The sequence below is a fragment of the Fusarium mangiferae genome, assembly GCF_900044065.1.
Source record: "Fusarium mangiferae strain MRC7560 genome assembly, contig: FMAN_scaffold005, whole genome shotgun sequence".
Classification (NCBI taxonomy): domain Eukaryota; kingdom Fungi; phylum Ascomycota; class Sordariomycetes; order Hypocreales; family Nectriaceae; genus Fusarium; species Fusarium mangiferae.
This window is the reverse complement of record NW_024573925.1, coordinates 557,585-580,603: the sequence shown is the minus strand read 5'-3', so window position 1 is coordinate 580,603 and position 23,019 is coordinate 557,585. Positions and strand designations below refer to the sequence as shown.

Below are 23,019 nucleotides of genomic sequence, written 5' to 3'. Positions count from 1 at the left end.
TCTCTCCCCCAGAATGTTTCATCATCTCACAGCCAGTCTCCTCCATTGACATCTTCAATACGGCGGAGAGAGCACCAATGAAGCACTCCATCTGCTTGTCATAATTGGGCTCTCGGCAGCTCAATTACAGCTACGTCAGAATTTTCGCTACTCAATGCGTTTCACGACAAAAGCAAAACAACAACAAAATGCCACTTGGGCTAGGATTAACGCGGGAGTCTGACACCTTGGCGATGTTTTGGGCCAATCATTCCCTCATCTGCGTCTCAAGCTGAAAGCCCCTGCATCGCCTTCTGACGCGCCTTTCCGGCCTCGTACGAGGAGAGCGGTAGGAAGAAATCGCACATTTCAGAGCGAGGCGGCTGATAAACATACAGACCTGGCATTCATTTCCCCCGCTTGTCTTTGCTTCTCTTCGCTGTATGTTGCGTCAATCTACCTACGATAACTACAGGGTTTTGATAGCCCAGGCTCCGCTGGGCCGCGCATAAGATGTCCACCGATACTCCCCAGCCCGGGCCGGGCCAGCGCACGGCTCAGAATCTGGTGAAGGAGATTGCGAAAGAGCGCGGCTATCTTGGCGAAGAGCAGCTTGCGCGGATTGGAGAGATCAACCCTGAGCTTAGGCGCGAGGTGGAAGAAGCTCTCCTTCGGAAAGATGAGATGATAGGCTCGGCTGTCTTGACGTATGTACTTTATCTCAAACACAGGATTTTATTGACAATATTGCAGGCTGGCACGAAATCTTTACACAAGTAATGCTAGATTTGTCTTTGAGCTGCTCCAGAATGCCGACGACAATAACTACAGCACGGCGCTCTCAAGCGGTCAAGATCCATTTGTGTCTTTCGAAGTTCGCCCTGATAAGGTTTCGGTTGAGTGCAATGAGAACGGATTCACGCATGAGAACCTCAAGGCCATTTGCGCAATCGGCAAGAGTTCCAAAGTCGGGGCAGCTGGGTACATTGGAGAGAAGGGCATTGGCTTCAAGTCTGTGTTTATGGCGGCTTGGAAGGTTCATATTCAGTCAAACGACTTTTCGTTCTCGTTCACGCATCGTAAGGGGGACTCCGGTCTCGGCATGGTTACACCAGTATGGGAGGATGCAGATGAGTCATTGACAGGCTCTTCGACTCGCATTACGTTGTTTCTACATACGAGTGATGACCCTGACGAGGATGCGAGGCAGCGGGAGAAGATTCGACTTCAGTTCCAAGACCTTCAACATACGATCCTACTTTTCCTTCGCAAACTCCGAAAGGTACAGGTCTCCTTCTTCGATGAGGATGACACTCGGACATCAAGCACGACTTATTCTCTGCATGGAACCAATCCGGTTACTGTCAAGAAGGAGACTTCTGAGGGGGTGGAGGAGAGGCAGTATCATGTTACGAAGCATGTTGCGGAGAATATTCCAAAGAGTGAGAACAGAACGTATTCCGATGAGCAGGATCGTGCCGATTCGTCTACGGAGGTTGTGTTGGCATTCCCATTAGCGGAATCAGGTGCGCCGATTGTCGAGAACCAAGATGCCTTTGCATTTTTACCCATGAGGCCGATGGGCTTCAAGGTATGTTGAGACCCACCACCGATCACGAAACAACTACGACCTATGAGGGTTCTCTACAGTTCCGGCGATATTGCAATCATCTTCATTCTTACCGCCAGCTTAAACAATAACATACAAACAAGACAACTTCACTTGCCACAGACTAATCGCGTTTGACACAGTTCCTCATCCACACCGATTTCGTCACCGAAGCCAGTCGACAAGGCATAGTTACTGGATCACTCCGAAACATCGGTCTCTTGAACGGCATCGCAGACTGTTTCATCCAAGCCATCGAAGAGTTCTGTCAGCACCCGGTACTCCAATACCAATGGATGCGCTGGCTCCCCCAACGTAACTCTTATCCTTGGGACAGCTTCTGGTCGGGTCTCCTCGACAGGATCGAAGCGCGCATACGAGAAGTCAAAGTGCTCCGTACGCTCGGTACTGGGCGGCTGGATTACATACACAAGCTGTGTCGTCTTCAGCCATGGTTGCGAGATAAAAGCGGTGATCCCCTTTTCACTGATCTCGACGAAGAGATTTATCTTGCGAAGGAGTATACACGTGATGATCTGAAGTCGTTGGAGCCATATGGGTTGAAAAGTATGTCTCCCTCGGATGCGATCACTCGTGTTGAGAAAGACCTCGAAAAGAACACCGAAGATTCAAGGATGAAGAGTTCTACTACAGACAGCGAATGGCACTCACTTGCAGCACGAGCACTAATCTTGTTGAAGAATACTGCTACACTAGGTCCGGCGCAAGACCGTCTGAAGCAACTTCGATTCATTCCCCTCGAGAATGGCACCTGGGTTTCTTCAAGCAGCGGGCCACTGTACTATTCGCATGCTTCTGGCAGTCTCGCAATTCCTGACGACCTTGATTTGAGTCTGGTCGATTCGGAAGCAGCCAGTAACCCTGATCGGCGTTCTCTATTTGATAAGTTCGGTGTCATTGAAGCTCTTGTGAAGGATGTACGAGCTCTAATCCTGAGGAAGCTAATCAAGCCGGTCGCCGATGCGGGTGCTCTTGCAGCATCCATCGCCCATCTCAAGTTCTTATACCTTTCCGAGGTATTACTCGAAGAGAATGAGGATCAGGCAAAGCTGCGTGGCTATCATGTGTATGACCAGAACACGAGAGCACGGGTACCAACTAAACATGATGTCTACCTCACAACAGACGACGAATATGGACCCAGTGAACTTTTCAGACCTCAAGGGGATGCGCCCGGCTTTCCAGCTCCTTTTCTACATCAAGACTACATTCAAGGAAAGCCTGCTACACCAGTAGGTTACTCATGGGGATGGAATGATTGGCTCCAGTTACGCCTCCGACTTCGGCATCAACTTCGACTTACCACAAAGGGTTCAGACCGAAAGTTGGAACTGTCATCCGCCTTTCGCTATATAGAGCAGCACCGACCGGAATGTCTGTTGGGCGCGCTCCAGAGAGTCTGGGATGTCGAGAGAACAAAGGTCATGGAATCTGCTGATATCATGAGAGAGTTGCGTGAAGTCGAAGTCTTGTGCAAAGGAGGGGATGAGTTTGCTTTATCTGAGCCGCTATCGACCACTTACTTGCCTCTGCCCGAGCTTGAAGGGAAGCATTCGCGCTACACTGAGGATGAAGGTTTTGTGTTTCTGAACCTGGGTGAATCGATCACTTCCAGCACCTATCGTGCGAAATGGGGTTTCTTGGTTGATGACCTTGGAGTCGGGTGTAATGATGACCTCCAGTTCTATCTGGCCATTCTGAGAATTATCCGGTACAGTAATGCTGCTGCTGGAGTGCGTCGGAATACCAGAGTGTTAGATCTCTATGAGGTCATTCATGCCCGGTGTCGCGAAGCTAATAGCTTCCTCGACGCGCAGGCCGAAGCAAGGTCCGTTTCTATTTGCGAGGAACCTGAATCTTCGACTGACTGATGTGTATAGGCAAGCTATCAATGACGGAAACCTCATATACATCCCCGCACACGATTCGAGCCCAGCGACATGGACATCAGCCGAGAAATGTTTGTGGAACGCTCGAGAAGACATGCAGACGGCATACCCCCTCGCCCACCTCTATCGAACCGTGTTCCATCGCTCAGAAGAGGATCTCGATGTCTTGCGACAATTCTTCAAGACGGCACTCGGAGTCAGAGATTGTTCGTGGGAAAATTACCTGAACGAGATACGGAGATTGAAGGACTTGAAGAGCGAGGACTTTGATTGGGTTAATGACCTGTACAGTTCCTTGGACTCGGAGAGGTCTGGTATGATGGATATGGATACCACGAAGCTTAAGTATGAACCCTCTATCTTTCCACGCTGTCAGCTAACAGATGCATAGGAAAGCTTTCGTCGAAGAGCCATTGATCTACTTCAACGTTGGCAACGTAAGCCGCTGGTACACAGTCGGCGAATGCCTATGGTCGAGCGCTACACAAATCCGAGGTAGAGTAGCTCTCAACGACCTTTACCCCGATCTGGAAGATTTCTTTGTCAGTTTCCTCGGTGTCCAAGAGCTCACGCTCGACATGGCCTACGACGAACTCAAGGAGATGGGCAGCAGAGTGCCACCACCATCAGTCGTTGCTGTCAAGGAAACCATCTGGGCGCTCAACTCTCTACTTGACACTTCAGCTGATCCACCGGATGAAGAACCTATCTTTCGAGGAACGGTTTTTCCTGTGAGGTATCCGAATAAGTCAGTGAAGTTGCATTCTGGTAGGACACAATTCGCTATTGCCGACCGAAAGGCTCTGGGTGATATCTTCGCTCCTCAGGCCAAGATGCTTGACTTTACGCTGGATGAGGTTCGTCGCTTGCGGCCATTTCTTTCATGGCTTGACCTGGAAAATCGGTATTTGTCTACTTCGGTGCGGGAGATCTCTACTGTGGCGGGTGGACGAATGGACGAGCTGCAGTACCCGGACAGGGAGATCAGGCAAAAGGCAGCTGGTCTGTTCAGGTAAGTTCCATGCTAAAGACCCTATTCATAGCTACTGAATGCTTCTACAGAATCGCGGTACATTTTAACAGTCCTCGGACTTCAGAAGACAGCTCGGAGCTTTACTGGACCCTCATGGTTGCACAGGTCTACGAAACGGATGGCATCTCCTCCGAACTCCATTTGTCACAGGATGGCCATGGCCTGGTGCATGTACAAGATAGGAGTGAGCTCCACATACGCGAAGATGGCAGCGGCCTCAAGATTTACGTACCACGTGATCCAAAAACACAAGGATTCTGTTACTTTTCGACTCTTCCAAGACGGTTCCTCGAATGGATGATGACAGACCCTGTTACTTTACAAGTCAAGCATGCTGGCTCCAAAGCTGTTCAGATCGTTAGCGCCGTCCTCAATGCACCTCTCATCAACATGTCGCAGATTCTGGAGGCAGAGGGTGTTGTCGACGTGGATATCCCTCAAGGCTGGTGTCGCCAAGCGACTGAGGAGGCTGGAGATGCAACTGGGGGAGAGCATGTCGGTCACGAAGAGGAGGATATGCATGATGCCACTGTGTATCATGAAGTCCAGGAGACAAACGACGGGACGGCCTCTCACGAGGCGGAGGAAGACCCCATTGCTCGATTTCTGGCACAGCCAGAGATTCATGAAGACGATATTTCAAGCGATGAAGACTCTATGCTTCAAACATTCGACAACTTAAGATCTCCTCCAAGACTATCTGACCTCCCTGTTCGACAGCGAAGTCCAGCGACTTCAAACTCATCCATCACTGGACGACGACTGTTCACCCCAACTTCGTCCACGGCCGAGTACTTCCGCCAAAACAGGCGAACATCATCAAATGCTCATCGGAACACAGGCAGACATGAGTCCTTGCAATCGACGCCAAGATCAGCAAGTCAGCCAGCATTTATCTTTGGCTCTTCCCCTACGGCACAGCCCAGTTCAGCGTTCTTATTCCAGAGTTTTGGCGAAGCATCACAACATCCTACCATCGAAGACGAAGAAGAATACCTAAGACTAGTCAACAATGTCATTTCTGCGGCAAACACTGCGACACTGCCTAGTAAGGGTGCTTATGATATGTCGGGGCTCTTTGGTGCATTGCCAGAAGTAGATGAAGAAGAGGTTGAGCTATCGCGACAATTCCGGTCGCATGGTCTTCCTGAACGAGACATGCGAATTGGAGCTCTTGGTGAACTATTTGTAAGTTACCACTACTTATTATCTTGACAAACAATACTTACACGATCACAGGTCTTTGAGCTTCTTCGCAACCTGGATCCTCCCCTACCTCGCTTCAGTCGCGACAATTGGCAAAGCCAAATGCGAAAGTTCATCACCATCCATCCCGACTACTCGGACATGCTCCCCTGGACCGCCCAAGAGACCGCCGACATTGTATACTATGACCGAAAGCGGATATTGACGAATCACCTGGCGGACAAAGGGTACCTTGACAAAACAGCCTGGCAGAATAAAAAGCCGTTGTTCTTGATCGAAGTCAAGTCTACAACGGGACATAACCGAACACCGTTTTACATGAGTAAGAGACAGTATCAACGGGTAGGTGCTCACAGTTTTTCATTTTGGGATTTAAATTGATGGGTTGTGCAGATGCAGGAGAATTCTAATACGACTCTTTCGCCGGCGACGTCGCCTAAGATTTATTTAATTGCGAGAGTGTCAAATGTTGACAAGACGAATGTGGAAGTGAAGATTTATCTTGATCCTGAGAAATTGAGACAAGATGGGTCGTTGGTGTTTACAGGGGAGACGTGGTCAATCGTCCCAGGACCTGGATCAACTTGACGATGTTGACTTCCAGGTCGTCACTCTTTTATCTATCTCAATGAGAATAACATATCACTCAATTTACTTCATACTAACGAGCTCCACCTCCATACTCTTCCATGTTGATTGATTTGGAATATTCGTTTACTAACCTCGATGGCCTGCCACTGCAAGCATCAAAGCGATCGCGTTCGATGGCTATCAGCAAACGGTAGGTTCTTCCTGCTTGAGGAACCCAATGAATGGAAATCGATATAGCTGCCACTGTCATATATGTGATACAAATTTAGGCTTCCACTTGAACAGAAAGGAGAGCACTGGCAACGGCTCCAATGTGATGCATTCCCCCCTTTAGCTGCCGAGTCCATTTCGCAGTGGTACTCGAGCATCTCGAGGGCTGCCAGTGAAGGACAAATCCATCCTTTATAATTTCAAGTTCAGTCTCGATCTCAATCTTCTTCTTCTTCTTCTTCTTCCCTCCTCACAAGCTTCCGAGCAATTCACATCTCATTCCATCTACTCTTCATCCTTCTTCTATCTTGACAACTATCAACAAACACTACCGCAGCCTCATCAACAACCCTACCATACTGAAAAACTAAACAACAAACAACCCGCAGAGTCTCTTGACTACCTTTACCATGTCTGGCCGTCTTTCTATCCTCAAGGGTGACAACCTTGTGCCTACCAACGACATTCAGCCCGAGACATCTAGTCCTTCCACGACTAACCCTCTCGAACTTCAGACAGTCACTCCCCTGTCTCTCCCATCTTCCCAGTCTGAAGGTATCAACATGGTTCCCAACTACTCCAACCTGCCCTTGGGTCTTCAACCCTCCGTTGCCCCCCCTCGGGAGGATGTGCCTCCTGGACATGTCCGTCTTCTTGGCGGATTCATGTCTCCTGTTGATCCTGCTGAACCCAAGGATGGCGATGACACTGAGACTAATGTGGATCACTACCCAGGCGGTATTCTCGAGCCTGAGGATGCAGATGACTTCCCCGGTGAGACCTTTACTGATGATGGCGAGTCTCCGTATGTCCCTTCTCCCATTGCTCCTCCGCGCCGTATGCTCTATCTTCGCGATAATCGCACTCCTACAGCTTCAGATGGCCCGGCACCTACACCCTTTATGGAGTATAGCACCCTGTACCAGGCTCTCAACTCTACTTTCCCTCAGTATGTAGGCCCTGAGCACCTTCAGCCCATCGATGTTCTGACCCGACTTCGTATGACACCTCATCATGCGATCAACACCCCCAGCCCTGACTTTGTTCAGCCCATTATCCCATATCATCCCAAGCCAATCGTTCCTGGATTCCTCCCTGAGCCTATTGGCCCACCTTCAGCTCAATCTATGGTCTACAACCATCCTGAGTCTGTCGTCCCTCATGACCAGGCTCTTGGTTACCCCCCTGTTCAGCACATGGTCCCTCACCATGCCGAGCCCATCAACCCGGACTTTGTGCAGTCTCCTACTGCTCATGACCCGCAGACTGTTGTTTTTCATCAACCTCAGCGTATCGGCTCCCTGGGTGAGATGCTCAGCCCTTCTCCCAAGGAGGTTCCCACCCTAGCTACCCGTCGTCGATCGACCCTTACTTTCAACCCACAGGCCACTGAGTTCACACCCAGTCCCACTGGTGCTGGCATGGGTGCTGGCATGGCCAACCCTGGGATGACTGAGATTGCACTCAGCCCTACCCCTACCGGTGCTGGTATGGTTGCCTATAAGCCGAGTGAGTTCATTCATAACCCTACCGACATTGGTATGGTCCCCTACGAGGAAGCTGGCGTTGAGGACGCTGGTGCAGATGCTAAGGTTCAAGCTCCTATGGCCGACGCGGTCCAAGAGACCTACAAGAAGGTCCTGGCCATCGAGGATGAGCGTGATCGAGAGGATGCGCTCAACGACTTTTACTACATGCAGGCTAAGCCCTGGACTGATGAGATGACCCGTCTTGAGAAGGAGCAGCAGGAGCTAGAGGAGCGTAGGCGACGATTCGCCCGCAAGTAGGCTTGTGAGCGGCTAGATCTTGAGTTTTGCAGTTTGGAGTTTGTGATACGCATTGGACACAGAGCATCCTAGAATACTTTGGACCAAGTACGACAGAATGTCTGTTTGGATGACTATTGGTAGAGGATTGTTGCTATTGAGAATTTCTTGCTATGGGCAGACTTCTTGTAATAGTAAAGTAGATACCTACCATAACCAGTTGTTTTAGACTAGATCGATAAATTGACGTCTAAAACTAATGACCAAGTTCCATTTTGGATAGTATCAGTAAGAAGTTGAGATGACGACAAATGGTCGGCTTCTTATGATGTGAATCTCATTCTAACAGAAACGCAAACATCCAATACACCAAGAAGTAAATTTAATACTGCTGTATTAATTTCATGCTTTTACGTGTCTATACTAACGAGAAAGAGAAAGATATCGCGATAATCTGCAAAACTTCAGGGTAACCTCCAGTCGCCGGACCAGCCCCCGCAATGACCGACCGAGAAAGTGGATCATTCGGCGCCGAGCCTCCATCTTCCGGGCTCGGAGAGGAAAGAAAACTCAGGACCTTGACCCTAAATGATAAAAAGGCTTAGGTAAGTTTACATAAATTTAGGATAGATTTAGGACATCTTTTTCTGAGTTTATTTTGATATCCTGCAATAAGGTCCGGTATTTTCTTGCTCGGCTGGAGAAGTCATCACCTCGTCATACTGACGCTTCAATGAACCTCCAAGAATCTCATATTTACGTACCGCAAGAAATCCCAATGAAGCATCCTTTGTATCAGACAAACTCGCATCAGTCTATGACGTAATCCTGATCGGGCTATATTTAGAGGCACCAGCCGTTAACCGTCACACTCAGATCTGACGATCGCAAAATCTTAACTTGACGACATTCGAGATGGCTGAAGAAAACAAAATTCCTGTTACAAATGAGGGCATGGGAAAGCCCCTTTCGGCCAAGAATCAGGTCCTCACTGCTGGTGCTGCTGTGACGCAGGCAAGTCACCTCTCTAGAGTGGTTGAAGAGCTGCAACTCATTCGATAGTAGGAGTTTCGACCGGTGAAGCATATCTGCGCTCATCTCAACGCCTTTCACGCATACGCCGATGATCCCTCTCGCTTCGTTGAAACAAATCACTACTGCGCCCATCTAAGTACGTCGATTGCCATCCTCCCAACTCAATGACTAACCCCAGCAGACGAGGACGTCCGCCAATGTCTCCTCTACGACTCCGACGAGCCCAACGCGCGCCTCATCGGCATCGAATACATGATAACCCCTAAACTCTACGAAACCCTCGACAAGGAAGAGCGCAAGCTCTGGCACTCGCACGTCTACGAAGTGAAGTCCGGAATGCTCATAATGCCGAACCGCGCGGTGCCCGAGAGCGCATGGCAAGTAGCTGAGAACTACGAGATGGACCAAGTTGTGCAGTTATACGGGAAAGTGTATCATTTGTGGCAGACAGATCGAGGTGATACGCTACCGTTGGGGGAGCCGAAGCTCATGACGAGTTTTACAGCGGATGGACAATTTGACTTTGAGAAGCACGTGGGGGAGAGGGATCGGAAGTTTGGGACGGATTGGAGGGTTAAGAAGGAGGCGAGGAAGGATATTCCTACTCCGGTTGTTCATGAGGGTGAGTATGAATGGGTCAATGAGGGATTGCGCTAACTTGTGTAGATGCGGATCAGGCGTGGAAGAACAAGTGAAGCGTATGTGAGGGGTTATAAATGGAGCTAGGTGAAAGCATGGGTATCGCCACGACATAGTGGAATCAGAACAAGAAAGCATAGCCAGCTGAGCGGTTTGATGAGATCAGAAGGAAGTGATAGGTAGCGACCATACCGTCTATCATACCGGGTATCATCTATTAATTGAGTGTAACATTATTGTATGCTACGTGCCCCCATGTCTCTGCCCGAAATTCAGTCAGTGCCCCGCCAAGAAGCGGGAAGTGGGCAGTCTTCAATACCGCATGCGCGGCTTCTTCTGCTTGTGGACATTCTACTTCCCAACCTTCACCTTCTGCGGCAACTGCTGAACCCCCTGCATCTGCTGCATAACCCTGGTATCGTGAACCTTGCGATCGATGCCCCGGAACTCGAAAACGCCGTCGAGCTCTCTACGCACAGATAGCAGTTGATCTTGGGCCTTGCGAATCTCGTCCGGCTTGTTATCCTGGACGACATGTGCCTTGACCTGGAGGAACCATCGCTTCTGCTGATCGACGGGTGTGAGGGATTCCCAGGGCGGTAGACTGGCCATCGGGATGGTAGATTGCTGTTTTGATTCCATGGGAGTGTAGTGTTCTAGGGGTTGGAGGAAGTAGTGGCGTGTGAGACAGAACTCGATGTCATCTCTGTAGAAGCGGTAAACTTCCTCGATTGTTTCTGTCTTAAATCTGCATTGTGTCAGAGACAATTGCACAGTGGAAGGGTAAGTCCTCTTACATGTGGTTGTTGTCGCGCATGACTGAAGGCAACTTCTTCTGATCCCAAAGCTCAACCTTCTTCCGCTGTGTAAGCAAAGGCTGTCCACGCGGCGGATCAGGAAAATCCGTCCATCTCAAGATACCCTGCGTCGCATCAAGATCCATCGGCGACGCATTGGCTCCCATGTCGCGATCTTTGAGTACATCATATCGCGTTTGCAGTATGAAGGATTGCCGTGTCAAGTTTTGATGGAGCTCTTTCCAAAGAAACCCATTGTTATTGCGTATGGGCTTTTCTATAGAGCTCTGATTTGAGATACCCGTGGGGCGTTGAGGGCCTTGGAAGTAGAGGACGCGCTGAATTGATTGCCATGGGTCCATGTTTGTGAGACCGCCGAGGACTGCGCATGCTGAGGTGAAGTCTTTGTCCTCGATGAGGGCTGTGAGGAATATCTCGTGCATTTTGGCAAGAGCAAAGAAAACCGTTTGTCCCCGATTGTGTTGAATATAAATTTTGTGTTCTCTTCTTAGTTTATGCTGGTATTGCGACGATGATCGTGGTTAGAGGTTGATGCTTGAGGGAGAAGTTGGCCCATGAAGCAGGTGAGGGGGTATGTCTTTGACTACTTGTCAATTGACGCCAGTTGGTTCGTCAAGTTCAAACGGTCGCTGTGCGGTGTGTTCGAAATATTATACAAAGACTAGTATGTCACTCAGGTGATGCCATTTGATGTGTTCAGACGGGATAACTTTGACTGTTGATGAACATTGCATTCAAAGTACCCCACCAGAGCTTTGAAGCTTCACTTTGTTCGCCGGCACGTGACTTCGCGATTCTTCACGCGTCAGGACCAAATCCAAGCTAATTACGCGCTCGAATTCAGGGTCCAACCTTTAGTTTCATTGAGATCTGATTCATCACCAAACAGATAAGGAGTGCTGAAGTTTCAAAACTGTGCAAATTAGGATGGAAGAAATTTATTTCATGTGTTTTTGGCATTAGTTACCTGAATTTATGAATATTTGTTCGGATATTCCGTGTCAACTGCAAGACTGTAGGTTAAGTGCTTGCATTTAGCTGGCTTGGCGTGGCTTTCGTGGTTGGCTGCTGAACCCGACTAACGCCTCGGCATTCAACGTCCCTCAACAACAACAACGACATATCACAACACAGCCAGATGCAACCGCTGTGGCCAGCGCAAATATGCCTTCAAGCGACATTCCCAAGCGCAAAGCCTCTGATGCTGCTGTTTCTCCGCCGCCCCTCAAGCGCAAACTTCAGAGCGGCACAACCAGTGAGTGCGCAATCCCAGAATCAGCGTTATTTCCATGCCACCGCATGTTATTGTTGGACGACTAGCTAACATGCCCTATCTAGAGACCGCTGTAGCAAACTTCTTTACTCCAGCGTCGCAGAAACCCAAAGATCCTACTGTCTGGTCTGAGCGAAGTCCCAATGACGATACCCCTGCGACTCTCCTGGTCGGCCGATTTGATGGAGTTAAAGAAGACAGAACAATAAAGAGGAGGAAGATAGCGGCTTTTGATCTAGACTCGACACTCATCTCCACAGCCTCAGGCAAGAAGCATGCAAGCAGCGGGACAGACTGGAAATGGTGGGACAACTCGGTCCCCGCCAAACTTCGAGAGCTGTATCAAGATGGATATCGAGTCGTCATCTTGTCGAACCAGGCAGGGTTGACGCTACACTTCGATCCCAAATCCAAAGCACCCAAAGCCACTGCGCAGAAGCGAGTTTCCGAATTTAAACAGAAATGCAGCGCCGTCCTCAATAGTTTGAACCTTCCGACATCCGTCTACGCGGCGACCGAGCATGATATATATCGAAAACCGAGAACAGGTATGTGGAAGGAGCTTTGCGACGACTACGACATCTCGGAATCCGAGATAGATCTGGGGAATAGCGTATTTGTCGGGGATGCAGGGGGCCGCACCGCAATGTTGGGGAAAGGTCCAGACGGCGTGGCGGCCGCAGCCAAAGACTTTAGCTGCTCGGACAGAAACTTTGCGCACAACGTCGGAATACGATACCAGACGCCGGAGGAGTTCTTTCTCGGCCAGAAGCCTCGGAGTTTCGCTCGTGAATTCGACTTGTCCGAGCATCCCTTCGTCGACGATGCTGAATCGGGGAACTCCGTGGTGACCTTTGACAGGACTAACGACAAGGACATCATCTTATTCTGTGGGCCACCCGGGGCTGGCAAATCCACGTTTTACTGGAAATCCCTCAAGCCTCTGGGGTACGAGCGCATCAACCAGGACCAGCTCAAGACACGCGACAAGTGCGTGCAGGCGGCGAGGGAGCATCTCCAAGCGGGTGAATCCATTGCCATAGGTGCGTTTTTCTCCAAATTCTGCTACCCCAGGACTACCCCATTCCCACACCACCCCCTCACCCAGAGGCGCGCTAACACGGTCCCTTTGCAGATAATACCAATGCCGATCCAGAGACCAGGACCATTTGGGTAGAGCTTGCCAAGAAATTCGGCATCTCTATCCGTTGTGTGTGGTTCAAAACTCCTCTCCAAGTCTGCGAACACAACAATGCTGTGCGGGCGCTAAACACGACATTGAATCCCGAGTCAAGACAGATCTTACCCAAGATGGCGTTCACCGGTTTCGCGAGCAGGTTCAAACCGCCACAGATGAAGGAGGGTTTCCAGGACATTACAGAGGTACAGTTCCAGTTCCGTGGTTCTCAGGATGAGTACAAGATTTGGGGTCGATACTGGACGTGAGAACAAAACCCATGAAGAGAAGAGAATTCATTCCCCAATTTATTCACCTTGGCATCATGTCATCTCCGCATAACGCAAATTCTTTATCATCAGCAGCTCCAAATCCTCATGGGGTAGTTGAGGTTCAAGTCGCCTCCGGATGGCTAGCCATATTGGGGAAGGCGACGCGAAAGACGAGACGAGTTCACATTGCAAGCGAGGACAAGTTAAGTTATGGGGTCTGCTCACCGTATTAGACGGGGGGCTCCTGGGGTATTCAGGGAGTTTATCTGGCAGCCTGGAGGTAGTGGGTATCACTCCAGCCATCTAGAATGCAGTGAATGTCATCCTTACTCGACCAATTACTCGACCAACCCACACGAACGAGTCTGAATAGAGGAATACGCTCCCGGCCAGTGGAGTCCATCGGTCGTAGAAAAAGAACCGGTCCGAAACTTTTACTAAAGACCACCCAAACGAACGGAGATGATCCTTGAAGATACCAGGGGGAGCCCGGCCTCTAGCTTTATTTGCTTTAAGCTAAACTTTACACTTTGTTTGTATGCTTAATATTCTGAAGATCTCACTGTGAGATGTGAAAAACCTGCGGGGGAATGCGGAGTGATCGTCTCTGCTATTTGTCTGTGGGCGCGCGTGGCATGGCATGATTGCGGAGAGATTCTGGACCAGGCCCATTCTTTAAGCAATGTCGCTAAGAGCTTCCAATGCAACGGCAGTTATTCCAACGAACTGTCACTGTTATACTCCGTAGTTGAATGAATTCTCTTGGTATTGGGGAACAAGACCTCGCTGCTATTCCCGCCTCCAATTGAAGTTGAATGCCCAGCCGGGACGATTTGCATTGGCAAAGCCTTGGCCCTTGGCGAAAAACGTGGTAAACTTGCCGGTAGCGCCTGGGCATCCATGCCCTACTACAGTACATACCTAGCTGTGTTAGTAACGAAAGCCATTGCCGTGATAATTGATGTCAGACTTTCCCTTTTCTGAACGTGAAGGGGGGTCGAGGCACTCGGCGAACAAAAGATGGATGCTAGCGTCATTGCTAACAACCCTCCTCCACATTTCCTCTTTTCCTGTGAGAGGTTTCTCCACGGCCGCTGTAACGTTCTAGTGCCCCAAACGATGGAGACTCCGCTATTGGATGACATTTTCGAGGACGGTTAGTGATCATCATGTTGTTTATTTGAGGGATGGGGAAAGTTTAGTGTTTGGGTTCGGTGTAACGAAGTCCGGAGAGAAGAGCGGGGTAACCAGATCAAACCTGCAAATCTCGTGGGGAAACTATCATTGCAATTTGTATAAAAGGATCCCCAGATTCCTCTTGCCCCTCTCCCTTTTCCTACACCAGGCACTTTCTGTCCATCTTCTTCTTCTTTTACCCTTATATCTCTTACCAAGGGCAATTTCATCATGGCTGGAGGCGTCAAGAAACCCGTCAACATCTTCAAGCTGAAGGACCTGGGCGAACCAGCCGGCGCTTTCAACTGGCGTCTCTGGTTTGCCGTTGTGTCGTTTGCTCTGCTCGGTGCGGCTCGAGGTATTGACGAGGGTCTCATTTCTGGCTCGTTCAACAGCAAGGACTTCCAGGAGACTATCCACTATGATTCTTATTCTTCCGTTCAGCAGGCTAATATCAAGGCCAATGTCTCTGCTATGGTTCAAATCGGTTCCGTTGGTGGTGCTCTGATGTACGTCATCCTCTCTGCTAATGACTGGGAATTTGGGTGCTGACTGGTGTAGTGCTTTCATGATTTGTGATCGTATCGGTCGTATCTGGGCTACTCGTGTTCTTTGCACCCTCTGGGCTCTTGGTATTGTTATCTTCATGATCGGTGGTGTCAACGGAAACCTCGGTGCTATCTATGCTGGTCGCTTCATCTGTGGTCTTGGTGTCGGTCAGACTCCTGTCGTTGGACCTGTCTACATTGCTGAGATTGCCCCCGCTGCTGTCCGAGGTCTCTGCTCTTGCATGTTCACTGTAAGTCTACTCCCCTTACCTCTCACATATGCATCATCTAACAGTTCAGGGCGCCGTGTACATCGGTATCGTTCTCGCTTACTTCACAAACTACGGCTGCCATCTCAACCTCCCCGACGACTCTCACAACCAATGGCTCGTCCCCACCAGTCTTCACATCATGATGTCCGGCATCATCTTCATCCTCAGCTTCTTCCAATCCGAGTCCCCCCGATATCTCGTCAAGGAAGGCCGCCCCGACGAAGCCGCCCGCGTGCTTGGCCGTCTCCGACAGCAACCCGCTGATGGAGAGTACATTGTTCACCAGATCACTGAGATCCAGGCTGCTCTTGACCATGAGCTCGAAGCTACCAAGGGTGTTGGCTTCCTTGGCAAGATTAAGGAGCTCATCTTTGTTCCCAGCAACTTGTACCGTCTCTACATGTCCTCTATGGTTCAATTCCTTTCTCAGTGGTCCGGCGCTGGTTCCATCACCCTTTATGCTCCCGACCTGTTCAAGATCATGGGCATTGTCGGAAAGCAGGAGGGTCTTCTCGTCACCGCTGTCTTCGGTATCGTCAAGCTCATCGCCGCTGTTATCTGCGCTCTCTTCCTCGTTGATGTCATCGGCCGAAAGCGCGCTCTTCTCATCGGTATCACTCTCCAGACCATTGCCATGATCTACGTCGCCGCTTTCCTCACCAAGATCCCCCAGCTCGGTGTCATCGAGGACTTTGTTCTCCCCGAGAGCGACAAGGGTGCTTCTCGTGGCGCCATCGCCATGATCTACGTCTCTGGTTTCGGTTGGGCTCTCGGCTGGAACTCTATGCAGTACCTCCTGACTGCCGAGCTGTTCCCTCTGCGCATCCGTGCCCTCGCTACATCTTGGGCTATGACTCTCCACTTCGCCAACCAGTACGGAAACTCCCGCGCTGTGCCTAACATGCTTCTGTCTGTTTCCGAGGGCGGTATCTCTCCCAAGGGAACCTTCTGGTGCTTTGCCGCTGTTACCTTCGTCGGTGGTGTCTGGGTTTGGTTCTCCGTTCCCGAGACCAGTGGACGAAGCCTTGAGAACATGGATGAGCTCTTCGCACTTCCCTGGTACAAGATCGGTCTTCACGGTAACAAGAACGCCGAGGAGCTTGACCAGGCTCGTGATGAGAAGCACCGATATGCTGAGGAGAGCCACGCCACTGGCATTGAGCTCGAGCACCAGCGAAAGCAGGATGCTTAAATGAATCGGATATGGAATATGAAATGGTCTAGCTGTGTCATGAATGGCACTTTTAAATAGTTATGAAATCTATGAAGCATTTCGAGTATCATGTTATACTCATCTTACATCTTAAGTCTTTCTTGCCAACGGTGACATGATGTGGTGTACCAACTGTGCCTTCATTCCACCTCTTAACATTATTACAGAGACCTCCGCTTTCATCCAAAATTGATAATTTGCGTTCCACCACTTGAATGAAATCCAGTGAAAATATTGCACTTCGACACGTCGGCATAAAATATTGGCGCATCCCTTCCGACTTCACTACTTTCCTCGCTCTCGGCTCGGCTGCTATCATCAATTTGCTTTCTGGGTTTGTCAGTCTTGGGATACTCTTCAATGAGCGCCTTCGTTACCGCAGCCGCTGTTGCCGCCGCGAAGTTCTGCCATCCCTTATTCTTATGGCTATCGGCGTAGTCACATACACCCTTGATGATAATGCACGGGACCTCGTCCCAGACGCCAGCACCCTCCATCTCGAATGCGACGATATCATGCGCTCGTGCAAGTCTATCGCGCTCTTCGCCTGATTTGAGGACAGTGTCTCCCGAACCGAAATGGCCGACAAACACGAATGGGGCTTGAGCCTCTTTCTCGCGACCTGCATTTTGGAGTTTCCAATTCTGGTCGAGGCGCTTTCGGGCGATGAGCTGTTTCTCATCGCATCCAAGCTCGGAGCACGAAATCTTGCGACTTGCGTCGCACACCTCTTCAGATTCCGAGGTGCAAATATCACAGTCCGATTGATGCCTGTGTCGATATGAGGGAATAAATAGACAGTCCTTGTCTGCTCCAGGATATCGGTAGACCGAAGCTTGGCCCTTCACTTCGGCCCGTGATTGAAGCTCTTCCAAGATGATAGCTGACCTGTCTTCAAGCGCGTCGCGGAGTCTGTTTGTCTCGAAACGCGCAACGAAACCGCGTACATGTCTCGTCGGTCTTGCTAACCGATCATCGATGGAGCTCTTGCTCCTAACTTTGTTGGGGAAAAAATCGTATTCGACGACAGCCTTGCTAATTACAACATCGCCCAGCAAAAGCTCTGCACTAGAATCAGACGTTGGAACACCACCGCAGATCCCAGTCACCAGAACAAGTTCGAGGTTCGGAAAGCTGATGTGAAGGCTCGCTGCTGTGCTCGCAGCATTGGCCTTACCCATGCCTGACATGACGAGAACAACATTGTCATCTCCGATTCGGCCGAATGAGTATGAGTTTGTGTCACCGACCGCTCTTCCAGGCTTGATATCCCAAAACTCATCGACAACATGGCCAACTGCTTCATGCTCAAGAGGAAGGGCACATATTATGCCGATTAAGAAGTCATTGCGGCTTCTTGGTGGAGAAATCATTGGATCTCACAACCACTGCTTTGCATGTCGAAAAAGGTACAAGGTTTCTGTCAAGTTGAGGAAAATCGAAGCTTTAAGCGCCCGCGGAACGGACGAAATAGAAAAGCATGATAGTGTTTCATCCAGGCTCAATTTACGCATCCTGACCAGGGCCTCGGGCGGCAAGGCGACCACGTCGATTGGCCACAACCTGATCAGATATGTCTGGGGAGATCAGGACGTGCGACGCGTGAATTGATTAATATCGCGAAGCCATGTAGAGAAAACATGTTTTTCAGTTCAAACAGCATATCATATTAGCTACAATGGCTGGCCCAAGATTTAACGACCCGGTCTATGGCAGCAACGTTGTGACAGGGATCAGCGCGACAGGTAACGCCCATCAAACCTTCAACTTCAATCAGCATTTTGAGTCGAAACCGTTCTTTTTGTTTCCATATGAGAAGAATGAAGAATTTGTTCCGCGAACTGAGATAACATCAAAACTTGAGGAACTTCTGCCCAAGGCTTCCGATGACTTTCGCAGCGCAGCTCTTTGGGGTCTTGGAGGATCTGGGTAAGCCCACTAAAAACTGCTGCAAGAACCTCACTCACATAAATTGACAGCAAGACGCAAATCGCGCTGGATTTCGCCTATAATCGCTACAGCAAGAGGAAATGTTCTGTCTTTTGGGTTCATGCGGACAGCGAGGCCACCTTTGTACGAGATTATGGCTCAATTGCAAGTGTGCTGGGCATAAACACTCAAGGTTCTCAGCATGAGCTTCTACAAAATATACGGCATAAGGTTGAGTCGTTGCCTAGATGGCTGCTCATAATCGACAATGCCGATGACCTGTCCCTTTTTGGCGTCGGCTCAACAGTAAGAAACATCAGCAAGATCATGGATTACATCCCCAAAGGCCCAAATGGCACTATCTTATGGATCAGTCGCGATGAAGCAATTGTTGGAAGTCTTGTCGGCGTACGGAGAGGTATAGCTGTTTCGATGATGACTTCAGAAGAAAGCAAGGCATTACTTGAGTCGACAATGCCTCAATCGATAAGTGATGACGAGCTAGATGATACTGTTTTGTTGCTTGAGGAGCTGCAGTTCCTGCCACTTGCTATTTCACAAGCTGGTACATACATGCAAAGAACAGAGACGTCTGTCAACCAATATCTTGACGGCTTCAAGTTTGAAAAAACGCGCTGGAACATGCTGAAAGAACCCGAGTTTGACAGGCAAAGGTTACACAACAATTCCAACAGCATCCTTGAAACTTGGAGTCCTTCGATTCATCAGATTCGCCAAGAGAACGAGCTGGCATACAAAATTCTACACATCCTTGTGTACGTGGATAAGGAAAATATCACTGAGCGACTGGTGGATGCTGCTGCCACGCATAGAGAAACAAAACAGAACGAAGTCATATTTGAGAGTAAGAAGAGAGAAGCGATACGACGACTCAAGAACTTCTCTTTCCTCAAAGAGCACCGCCTTGGCGATAATGAACGCACTTATGAGATACACAAGCTTGTGAAAGATGCCATACGGCACAATCCAAGGAAAGAAAGCGTTTTAGATGGACATGCGAACAAAACGAAGAAAGACTCCCGTCGATTGGGAGCATGTATTGAGAGACGGTTTAGAAATAATGGAAGCAGCAAAGGAGTAGTGAGACAGGGAGAGGAGTACTTTGCCAGCGCAGCAGCCGCTGTTGTCACAAGCGCTTATCCCCACAAGACTCATCTCAAACCAGCGGAAGCACTCTGAGATGAGAGAGATGATAGATATATTGCATTTGTGAGGGTCTATCAATGAGATGGGCTCGATGGTGGAGACATAGAGAAGAGCACAAGAAGCTATGTTGGCTGACTGAGAGGTTACTTGGGTTAGAACAGGCTTGTTCGGGGGAGATGAGGGCTACGAAGACGTGAATGACTGCACTAAGAATAATCCAGTGTGAAATAATGTTCGAGATCAACTCAGCTCTAGGTGAGTTGCCCAAAGCAACAGCCTGTGGCTGAAGAATAGCTATGCCCGAGATGCTAAGAGGAGGCTTCTCAATATTAGCATAGAGACCTGTCATTTTCACATTGTTCAAGGCAAGCATGTTGGGCACAAAAAGGTTCTAATTCTTATTCTTACTTAGACTACTTCTGTTCATGTAAATCTATTCTAAAGTATTTTTCTTAGAGCAATATCGGGAAATACCATTTCCTGCGAGTGTATGAGCACCTGCGAAGTATCATGTCCCATCCTTCCAGTGTTGGCCCACTCTCCCCCAGCAGCCTTCTTATCATAACTGATTATTCTTCCCAAGAAGTCCTTGTCTGCTCCATCTGGCGTATCCATCTTTGGCGAGGGTTGATTGGCTGGTACTCAACCCATCGAGCACCACTTTCCACCTAACTCATCAACTCCCAATGGGATTTGGGGGTGAGTCATCGTGATATATATAATAAACCGAGAAATAATCTGAGGCTAAAGGACTATTGTTCCCTCGTAGCCAACCAGGATAGGCGTAGGTTGTAAGTCCCGATGCTCATATATAAGGTACTTTTCAGCAGAAGAGATTTCACCTCCGTTGCATGGAACTGCATCGGGCGCCCTCTGACGCTTAACACGCTAGATGATAGAAGTAGAAGACAGTCTCATGCAGTTTAGTATCAATCACTTGCTTTTCGATGTCCACTTCTTGTTGGGTAGTCATCGATGTGGGAATATCTATATATGTATCTCCCTTGTGCCAGAACACTGTTTGGCAGGTCTTGATCTTTGATGTTGTGTATCAATCTTTCCCCAATGTGGTCTGTCGAGGAGGAGGTTTGGCCCAATCTGACTTGAGCTTCTGGAATTTCTTTCATCTGGGGTTTTGCTCTGATCTTATTGTAAGGGGTCTGTAGATACTCTAGTTTTCAACATATGTACTCAGTTGAGAACTAAGAATTCGTAGGGTTCATCTGACGGCATCGTGATAAGCAGCTCGGATCTCTTCATCCGTCCTCTCTTGCTCGTCGAATATCTTCTAGTCATTCTCTAGTCGTTGGAAGCGGAATCTAAGCTGCCTACCGTAGCTGACCTTGCCAAAAATGCTTGCCAGCCAGGCCGAGCATTGCTGTGGTAATGGAGAATGATGCCTGGGTGGAGAGAGGTAATTCAATGCGGACCGATAGTATTTGCGCGTTGTCGACCTCCGAGCTTCTGCCAATAGGAAGCTACAAGGTCAGGGTTATGTCTCTGAGTGCAGTACCCTCTGTCTTGGTGCAAATCGTGCCATCTTTGAGCTTAACCTTAAACTCGACGAGATGGTCGCGTTCAATCAAGACTTGATCGCTAAAATGGTGGGGGAATGGTCCTACGGCAGGTGGTTGCGAGTTGTTTTACCCAAGGCTTATCAGGCTTGTGTTTCAAGGTTCAATTCCGTCCGTGAATCGCCCTCACACCCTGCACTGCTCGGGTGCTCTTGGCTTTATATATCACAAGTCGCTTTTCCCTGTCAAACCACATCGGATCGTGACTTATGGGAAGTTGGGTCATTGGTAAGTCATTGGTGTGCTCATATATCACGCACATACGTAAGCCTCTTTGACTGCCTCGATGCAAGACTCCCAGACGCTGATCTGGACAAATACGCCGATGGTGACGGTAGGAAATGTTGCCATGGCTTTGTGGCGAGTCATAATTGTCTAGAGTTGAGGAAAGCAATGACGGCTTTGAGGCTTGCTCTGGTCAAAGGCTCCATGTCCCTAATCCTGGCCTCAGCAATTCTCGCCTTGATGGTCAGTTTTGGCCGTGTTGACTGGGCGGACTCCAATAATACAGCGCAAACATCAACCATTCTGATAGAACAGGCTTGTTGCTTCTAGGATCGTCTAGAATCGAGGGTCAGCCGTGATACACCAGTTATTCTTCAAGTGCCCCTCTTACATGCAGAGCACACACCCATATATCTTCCTCACTGGTGAGCTGCCGGGTCGTGGACAAATTCTAAAATGCCAGTTCCCGTAAATAATGAAAGGTATGCTATATATAGGATATTTTATCTTTCTATGTGCCGATTTGAGGTTCAGGGGATCGCATTGCGATTTCTTCAATGGCAAGAGTGCGGGTCGGAACACGAATGTGAGCGTGAGATTGCTGTGCGGTGGTTGTGTGGTAGTAACGAAGAGGAAAGCCATATATCTGCCGCCGCTCTCTAGTCCTTGTGATAATGTTGTTATTTGTTGCCTCAAGCTATTGCTTTGATGATAAGTCTCGTGATCTGGCATGTATTACCTCCGGGACGTGGATAAGTCAGCCCCCCCTCGTCATTAGTCGCGTGATCACGGAGCCACACGATGCTCTGGTCGACGGTCGACTGGAATCGGTCAAACTCACTCATCTTCTCTTTGAAGGCCAGGGCACTATCAAAGGTTCATCAAAGCGACGCTGTCCAAGTATATCGACAAGTGCGGGCTGAGGGAATCGTCATACCCGTTTGTTTGACAGTCTCGCTGGCCCCTTCATCAGCAACTTCCTGTGCTATTGTTATCCCCAACGATAGTTTAGTCGTCTCACACCACTGTTTCCGCGTCGTCGAGGGCTTGGTATTCATTGTTTTTGGTCTATGGCGCGACAGCTTCTTCCTCTGGTGCCTTGAGGACCGACCGTGGGATTTCGGTAGAGGTCGTGCTAGCCTCCACCCGTTCACGGGCATCGCAACGATGATGATGATCTTTACACGAGGAATCATCTTGTAAGCGTCCATCAAACTCCCAGGATTGTCGATGATTGCTGAGTATGTTCCCTCGAGGCCGGGGACCTTGGCGACGACATGAGCTGGAACTGGACATCAGCCTCTGAGCTCAAACGCAGGTTCCAGCTGCGTTCTCTGGATCCTCCTTAGGATCGAGACTTGGTTCATAATATATATATAGAGTCGAACCTTCAGCCT

At 49.4% G+C, this 23,019-nt stretch overlaps 8 protein-coding genes across 8 annotated transcripts; 6 read left to right on the top strand and 2 right to left on the bottom strand.

Annotated features, from left to right (window-relative positions):
• Positions 1–492: 492 nt before the first annotated feature.
• On the top strand, positions 493–6,325 carry FMAN_07111 (uncharacterized protein; the record flags this gene model as incomplete). The annotated part of the gene is made up of 8 exons (XM_041830695.1): positions 493–686; positions 733–1,570; positions 1,732–3,437; positions 3,490–3,843; positions 3,890–4,510; positions 4,561–5,719; positions 5,771–6,079; positions 6,131–6,325. The coding sequence occupies 8 exons, from the start codon at positions 493–495 to the stop codon at positions 6,323–6,325; spliced, it is 5,376 nt and encodes a 1,791-aa protein (XP_041681333.1).
• A 623-nt stretch (positions 6,326–6,948) lies between these two features.
• Positions 6,949–8,325, top strand: FMAN_07110 (uncharacterized protein; the record flags this gene model as incomplete). Its single annotated transcript, XM_041830694.1, has 1 exon — positions 6,949–8,325. One exon carries the CDS (start codon positions 6,949–6,951, stop codon positions 8,323–8,325), a length of 1,377 nt encoding a protein of 458 aa, XP_041681332.1.
• An 894-nt stretch (positions 8,326–9,219) lies between these two features.
• FMAN_07109 (uncharacterized protein) lies at positions 9,220–10,034 on the top strand (the record flags this gene model as incomplete). Its single annotated transcript, XM_041830693.1, has 4 exons — positions 9,220–9,309; positions 9,370–9,475; positions 9,521–9,961; positions 10,006–10,034. 4 exons carry the CDS (start codon positions 9,220–9,222, stop codon positions 10,032–10,034), a joined length of 666 nt encoding a protein of 221 aa, XP_041681331.1.
• A 295-nt stretch (positions 10,035–10,329) lies between these two features.
• On the bottom strand, positions 10,330–11,218 carry FMAN_07108 (uncharacterized protein; the record flags this gene model as incomplete). The annotated part of the gene is made up of 2 exons (XM_041830692.1): positions 10,330–10,726; positions 10,776–11,218. The coding sequence occupies 2 exons, from the start codon at positions 11,216–11,218 to the stop codon at positions 10,330–10,332; spliced, it is 840 nt and encodes a 279-aa protein (XP_041681330.1).
• Positions 11,219–11,960: 742 nt separating this feature from the next.
• On the top strand, positions 11,961–13,515 carry FMAN_07107 (uncharacterized protein; the record flags this gene model as incomplete). Its single annotated transcript, XM_041830691.1, has 3 exons — positions 11,961–12,051; positions 12,135–13,112; positions 13,205–13,515. 3 exons carry the CDS (start codon positions 11,961–11,963, stop codon positions 13,513–13,515), a joined length of 1,380 nt encoding a protein of 459 aa, XP_041681329.1.
• A 1,410-nt stretch (positions 13,516–14,925) lies between these two features.
• On the top strand, positions 14,926–16,706 carry FMAN_07106 (uncharacterized protein; the record flags this gene model as incomplete). Its single annotated transcript, XM_041830690.1, has 3 exons — positions 14,926–15,203; positions 15,256–15,493; positions 15,543–16,706. 3 exons carry the CDS (start codon positions 14,926–14,928, stop codon positions 16,704–16,706), a joined length of 1,680 nt encoding a protein of 559 aa, XP_041681328.1.
• Positions 16,707–16,906: 200 nt separating this feature from the next.
• FMAN_07105 (uncharacterized protein) lies at positions 16,907–18,100 on the bottom strand (the record flags this gene model as incomplete). The annotated part of the gene is made up of 1 exon (XM_041830689.1): positions 16,907–18,100. One exon carries the CDS (start codon positions 18,098–18,100, stop codon positions 16,907–16,909), a length of 1,194 nt encoding a protein of 397 aa, XP_041681327.1.
• A 305-nt stretch (positions 18,101–18,405) lies between these two features.
• Positions 18,406–19,856, top strand: FMAN_07104 (uncharacterized protein; the record flags this gene model as incomplete). Its single annotated transcript, XM_041830688.1, has 2 exons — positions 18,406–18,656; positions 18,707–19,856. 2 exons carry the CDS (start codon positions 18,406–18,408, stop codon positions 19,854–19,856), a joined length of 1,401 nt encoding a protein of 466 aa, XP_041681326.1.
• Between the last annotated feature and the right edge of the window lie 3,163 nt (positions 19,857–23,019).